We start from the raw sequence: 7500 nt of genomic DNA, 5'->3' as shown, positions 1-7500 counted from the left end.
TGCCTTTCTTGCTTTACAGCTATGTTGTTATTATGCTGTTTGTTACTTATGTATGTTATGTTGCAGCTATTTAAAATAGTTTTGTCGATTTGTTCTGGCCAGAAACAAATTGGCCTTTGTAACATATCTTTGTCTTTGTGTGTTGTATGTAGAGCACATTGCTTAGCAGAGTTCAGTGATGCAAATGCATGTCAGGTTGATCTACACATTGTATTATTCTCCAGTGTAATAACAGTACTGAAATGAAGGCTAAAAGGGCATTATTGGGAGCCTTAAAAAAAAGAAGAAAAAAAGAAGTAACTAAATAGTTACTTTTCACAGTAACGCATTACTTTTTGGTGTAAGTAACTGAGTTAGTAACTGAGTAACTTTTGAAATAAAGTAACTAGTAACTGTAACTAGTTACTGGTTTTCAGTAACTAACCCAACACTGCACATATATATACATATACATATATATATACATATACATATACACACATATATATATTACATATATATATATATATATATATATATATATATATATATATATATATATATATATATATATATATATATATATATATATATATACATATACATATATACATCTACATACATACATATATATATATATATATATATATATATATATATATATATACATATATATATATATATATAGATTTTGAAAATGAAAAATATGAAAATGGCCCCTGCTTTGATTTTCCGTGTGCGGCCCTGGGTGGAAAATGTTTGGACACCCCCGACCTGATCCAACAGTCACGCGTCTTCCTCCAGATGTTTAATCTTTCATGTCCATTTCTCGTCGAGCAGAGGATCCAGAAGCGTGAGATGGATGAGCTGTTTGCTGACATTGACCAAAATGGCGACATGGAGATCGACTTCAAGGAGTTCATCGCCTTCATCGCCATGGTTACTTCAGCATGTCATGAACTCTTCCTGCCAGCTCATGGTAACTATTCATGTTTGATTATTATTTATAAGTCCATTTCAATCATGGTAAATATTCATATTTGATCATTATTTACAAAACCCAAAACCAGTGAAGTTGTCACGTTGTGTAAATGGTAAATAAAAACAGAATACAATGATTTACAAACCCTTTTCAACTTATGTTCAATTGAATAGACTGCAAAGACAAGATATTTATTGTTCACACTGGTAAACTTTGTTATTTTTTGCAAATATTAGCGCATTTGGAATTTGATGCCTGCAACATGTTTCAAAAAAGCTGGCACAAGTGGCAAAAAAGACTGAGAAAGTTGAGGAATGCTCATCAAACACTTATTTGGAACATCCCACAGGTGAACAGGTTAATTGGGAACAGGTGGGTGACTGAGTCGCCAGTTGTTGTTTTTGTTTTTTTTACCGTAAAATCTTTTGACATTTTTACAATTTACTATTTAACGGATAACTTTCCTAGAAATCAAGTCAATCGGATTTTTGTTTTACCAAAAAAAGGTTGTAATGTATATTTGTTACATTTTTAAGAAGCACAAAACTAATCATTGTCTATTATTGATTATTGGTACATATTATGACTACTTTCCAACCTAAAATCATACCGTAACTATTATTACATAATTAACATGAACATTAATAACATAACTTAAGCAAATGTGTGAGTATTTATTTTTATTTTAAGACAATAAAAGTGCAGAAAGGAAGAGATTCATATGGCCCCATTACTGGGTGAATCTTGCGTAAGAGGCAGAGGGAGGGTTCCTCATTTTGCAATGCAGTCTGCTGAAAATGATGGAAAGCGCCGCTCTGGTTAAAGTTGGAATTGCCACAAAACACATTTTTAGATGTTCAACACTCTACACGCCCCAAATTCGTCATGTTTCATGTGTCAGGTAAACTGTGACGAATGGGGCCATATGGACCCCCTTCTTGCTTTATGATAATATAATATTTGTTACTTTGTTAGATACAATTGAATAAAATACATGCAATTGCATGCATGTATTTTTCTTGTCAAAACAGAAGGAATAAATACTTCAGGTACTTAATTGGCGCAAATTATTTCCAGGCCAGGTGAAATGATGTGGCGGGCCAGATCTGGCCCCCGGGCCTTGAGTTTGACACCTGTGCTTTAGAGCCTTCAAAATGGAGAAAGATAAAAACAATGGTGGATAGTTCAATAATTTTCAGGCACATTTTAAATATTTAACATATAAAAACAAATCCCTTCATGTTCGAATTAAGGGACAAAACATTTGGAGTCTTATTTTGGCGGAAGTGCCTTCAAAATAAAATATGCCTAAGAGATACATTTAGACATTTAGCAGGAAACGCCCGAGCAAAAATAGAGTAAAGGATAAGAACAGTGGCTAGGAATATCAAATCTGACTTGATGGATGATATTTGTGGAGAACTCTCAGTTCTTCTGGACCTCACATGGACTTCAAGATCTGAGATTGTGGTCCAGGAAGGTCAGGATGTTCCTCCAGGAGTCTTCCTGTGCTGCAGCGTGCGGTGCGGGCTGACCCCCCCACAGGGCCACCACTGCAGGAGAAGGACATTTAGTAGTAGTATACCACTGTCCTGATACCACGTACTGGCCGATGCCGATACCGATGCGATACCACAGAGCAGGAGTCGCACATACCTTTAATGTTTAGTCGTGTGGAATGTCAGAAAAGGCTTGATGGAGTGAAATATCACTCTCACACAGAACAATGGTGGCCATAAAAATCACGGTATTTATTAATAACCATCTGGAATGGACTTACGCCATCTTTAAGTTGAAGAGGAGTGGTAATAGTTTCTTTGGCAACCGCTAATAGCCAAAATAATTCATGAAGTTAAAATTAAAGTACCACTGTTAGTCACACACTCACTAGATGTGGTGAAATTACTCTCTGCATTTGATCCCCTTGTTCCACCCCCTGGGAGGTGAAAGGAGCAGCGAGCAGCAGCGGTGGCCGCGTCCTGGAATCATTTTGGTGATTTAACCCCCAATTCGGCTGAGTGCCAAGCAGGAAGCTAATGGGTCCCATTTTTATAGTCTTTGGTATGACTCGGCCGGGGTTTGAACCCACAACCTACCGAACTAACCATAAGCTCATAATGTTTAATAATGCGGACACGTTTGATACTGTCTAATATTCCTTGGCTGTTACGTACGTGTAAGTACTATGCAACTACAAATATTTGATACTTGTTTATATTGACAACTTTTACACTGCAATACTGTTCAATTAGGGACATTATTACTAAGGGTGTTTCGATGTGATGTTGATACCCGCTATCATCCTGATATCAGCAAAAAACAATATCTGATGATATCGCCTTGCATCTAAAATCCCCGATAAAAACAGTCATTCATTCATTTACTTGTGTGTGTGATATCATGTGCGATACAAGCAGCCCTGCAGTGTGTTTACTTGTGTGCGATATAATGTGCGATACAAGCGGTCCTGCCGTGTGTTTACTTGTATGTGATATCATTTGCGATACCAGCAGTCCTGCAGCGTGTTTACTTGTGTGTGTGATATCATGTGCGATACAAACAGTCTTGCAGTGTTTACTTGTGTGTGATATCATGTGCGATACAAACAGTCATGCAGTGCGTTTACTTGTGTGTGATATCATGTACGATACAAGCAGCCTGCACAGTGTTTACTTGTGTGTGATATCATGTGTGATGCAGGCAGTCCAACAGCACATTTACTTGTGTGTGATATCATGTGCGATACTAACAGTCATGCAGTGCGTTTACTTGTGTGCGATATCATGTGCGATACAAGCAGCCTACACAGTGTTTACTTGTGTGTGATAACCTACTCAGTGGCCTAGTGGTTAGAGTGTCCGCCCTGAGATCGGTAAGTTGTGAGTTCAAACCCCGGCCGGGTCATACCAAAGACTATAAAAATGGGACCCATTACCTCCCTGCTTGGCACTCAGCATCAAGGGTTGGAATTGGGGGTTAAATCACCAAAAATGATTCCCGGGCGCGGCTACGCTGCTGCCCACTGCTCCCCTCACCTCCCAGGGGGTGACCAAGGGGATGGGTCAAATGCAGAGGACAAATTTCACCACACCTAGTGTGTGTGCGACAATCATTGGTACTTTAACTAACTTTTAATATCATGTGCGATACAAGCAGTCCTGCAGCATGTTTACTTGAGTGTGATATCATGTGCGATTCAAGCAGTCCTGCAGTGTGTATACTCGTGTGTAATATCATGTGCGATACAAGCAGTCATTCATTGCATTTACTTGTGTGTGATATCATGTGCGATACAAGCAGTCATGCAGAGTGTTTACTTGTGTCTGATATCATGTGCGATACAAGCAGTCCTGCAACGCGTTTACTTGTGTGCAATATAATGTGCTATACAAGTAGCCCTGCAGCGTGTTCACTTGTGTGTGATATCATGTGCGATACAAGCAGTCCTGCAGAGCGTTTACTTGTGTGTGATATAATGTGCAATACAAGCAGCACTGCAGCGTGTTTACTTGGGTGTGATATCATGTGCGATACAAGCAGTCATTCATTGCATTTACCTGTGTGTGATATCATGTGCGATACAAGCAGTTATTCATTGCATTTACTTGTGTGTGATATCATGTGCGATACAGACAGTCCTGTGGCGTGTTTACTTGTGTGTGATATCATGTGCGATACAAGAAGTCATTCATTGCATTTACTTGTGTGTGATATCATCTGCGATACAAGCAGTCCTGCAGCGTGTTTACTTGTGTGCAATATAATGTGCGATACAAGCAGCCCTGCAGCATGTTTACTTGTGTGTGATATCATGTGCAATACAAGCAGTCCATCATTGCATTTACTTGTGTGTGATATCATGTGTGATACAAGCAGTCATGCAGAGTGTTTACTTGTGTGTGATATCATGTGCGATACAAGCAGCCCTGCAGCGTGTTCACTTGTGTGTGATATGATGTGCGATATAAGCAGTCCTGCAGAGCGTTTACTTGTGTGATATAATGTGCAATACAAGCAGCACTGCAGCGTGTTTACTTGGGTGTGATATCATGTGTGATACAAGCAGTCATTCATTGCATTTACCTGTGTGCGATATGAAGTGCGATAAAATCAGTTATTCATTGCATTTACTTGCGTGTGATATCATGTGCGATACAGACAGTCCTGCGGCGTATTTACTTGTGTGTGATATCATGTGCGATACAAAAAGTCATTCATTGCATTTACTTGTGTGTGATATCATCTGCGATACAAGCAGTCCTGCAGCACGTTTACTTGTGTGCAATATAATGTGCGATACAAGCAGCCCTGCAGTGTGTTTACTTGTGTGTGTGATATCATGTGCAATACAAGCAGTCCATCATTGCATTTACTTGTGTGTGATATCATGTACGATACAAGCAGTCCATCATTTTATTTACTAGTGTGTGATATCATGTGCGATCCAAGCAGTCATGTAGCTGACAGCCAGGTGACATCCAAATGTCCTCCAATGAGCAGACAGGGTTGGTCTTTTCTTCTGGTTTAGTCAAGTCCTTTACAAAAAGTAAACATGGTAGGCAAATAGAAGCTAGCAGCTACACAACAGCTAAGCACACAATAGCACACAAGCTAGACGTATGTAGTAGCAACAAATTATAGTTGCATATTACTTCCACAGTTTCCCATGTAAAAGCCTTTTACGAAATTGTATCAAGTAACAAACGTGTCCGCATCATTCAAACTTCCTCTGCCATGCCCTTAATGTGATGTATTATTGTAACCACTCGGTTTCGCCAAAACCCAAATTAGCGCCCCACTTCAAAGGCATGAGTGCGTGTTTTCACACCTTCCATCGTTCTTTGAGTCTTCTCACATTCCACACAACAAAACAATAAAACTACCCATATATTACCCTATCCTGCTGATATCGCATCAGAATAATATTGGGCATGGCGGAGGAAGTTGAATGATGCGGATACGTTTGTTACTTGATACAATTTTGTAATAGGCTTTTACATGGGAAACTGTGAAAGTAATATGCAACTATAATTGGTTGCTACTACATACGTCTAGCTTGTGTGCTATTGTGTGCTTAGGTGTTGTGTAGCTGCGAGCTCCTAGCAGCCTATAGCCTCGCATGTTTACCTTGGAGTAAAGACGCTGATACATCGGATATGCCACACACAAGCTGATATGATCTGATACTTGTTTTGTTCCTTGCTGATATCGGATATTATTTTTGAGTCGGGACACCCCTTCAAAATAAAATGTATATAAATATACATTTGTGGTGGAAAGTCACCTTTTTCTGGCTTGATTTTCCACATGGAGGCTCTGGAGTGTGGCGAATAGGGGGGTTCGATCAGGTGACCCGCACCAGGGTAGGACAGACACGTATAGAGGTGGGATTTTCCAGCAGCTCTCAGGCGCTCTGCAATCTGAGGACCGCAAAAAGACAGCGGGTGAAAACTTGAGATGAAAATCCAGCGGGACGAAGAAGAAATGTACCCAGGTGGAGTTCTCGGCGCTGGCAGAACTTTGATCGTCCTCTCCCAGAATGTACAAGAGAGGACAGGCCAGGTTCTCCATCTGCAAGAAGGTCAAGACTGGTCAGCCGTCCTCGTTGTGTGCCAAGATGGCCGCCACCTCACCTTCACTTGGGTGCCAGGGGAGTGGTTGACGGGCAAAGACACGTCCCGAAAAGTCATGTAGCCTTCCTTGTCCCTCGGCCAAAACCTCTGGTCACTAACCGAAACAAGTGCAGCAGAAGAATGAATGTTCACCACTTCCTGTTTTTTTCCACCACTTCCTGTTTGAGTATTCTGAATGTTCACCACTTCCTGTTTTAGTATTCTGAATGTTCACCACTTCCTGTTTTTTTCCCACCACTTCCTGTTTGAGTATTCTGAATGTTCACCACTTCCTGTTTTTGTTCACCACTTCCTCTTTGAGTATTCTCAATGTTCACCACTTCCTGTTTTAGTTTTCTGAATGTTCACCACTTCCTGTTTTAGATTTCTGAAGGTTCACCACTTCCTGTTTTAATTTTCTGAATGTTCACCACTTCTTGTTTTGTACTCTGAATGTTCACCACTTCCTGTTTTAGTTTTCGAAATGTTCACCACTTCCTGTTTTAGTATTCTGAATGTTCACCACTTCCTGTTTCAGTATTCTGAACTTTCACCACTTCCTGTTTTATTATTCAGAATGTTCACCACTTCCTGTTTTATTATTCTGAATGTTCACCACTTCCTGTTTTAGTACTCTGAATGTTCACCACTTCCTGTTTTAGTTTTCGGAATGTTCACCACTTCCTGTTTTAGTATTCTGAATGTTCACCACTTCCTGTTTTAGTTTTCTGAATGGTCACCACTTCCTGTTTTAGTATTCTGAAAGTTCACCACTTCCTGTTTTAGCATTCTGAATGTTCACCACTTCCTGTTTTAGATTTCTGAATGTTCACCACTTCCTGTTTTACTTTTCTGAATGTTCACCACTTCCTGTTTTACTTTTCTGAAAGTTCACCACTTCCTGTTTTTATATTCTGAATGTTCACA

At 39.7% G+C, this 7500-nt stretch overlaps 2 protein-coding genes across 4 annotated transcripts in view; one reads left to right on the top strand and one right to left on the bottom strand.

Moving 5' to 3' along the window:
- The window catches only part of LOC133655258 (EEF1A lysine methyltransferase 3-like), a 477733-nt gene that overhangs the window by 351509 nt on the left and 118724 nt on the right, over positions 1-7500 (bottom strand). The window lies entirely within an intron of this gene.
- The window catches only part of LOC133655183 (protein S100-B-like), a 56442-nt gene that overhangs the window by 16614 nt on the left and 32328 nt on the right, over positions 1-7500 (top strand). For all 3 annotated transcript variants that reach the window (XM_062055141.1, XM_062055134.1, XM_062055147.1), the window contains one exon: positions 820-958. In XM_062055141.1, coding sequence (XP_061911125.1) covers positions 820-958 — 139 coding nt within the window. The remainder of the gene's footprint in view (positions 1-819; positions 959-7500) is intronic.

The sequence above is a fragment of the Entelurus aequoreus genome, linkage group LG01, assembly GCF_033978785.1.
Source record: "Entelurus aequoreus isolate RoL-2023_Sb linkage group LG01, RoL_Eaeq_v1.1, whole genome shotgun sequence".
Classification (NCBI taxonomy): domain Eukaryota; kingdom Metazoa; phylum Chordata; class Actinopteri; order Syngnathiformes; family Syngnathidae; genus Entelurus; species Entelurus aequoreus.
This window is presented reverse-complemented; position numbering and strand designations above follow the sequence as displayed.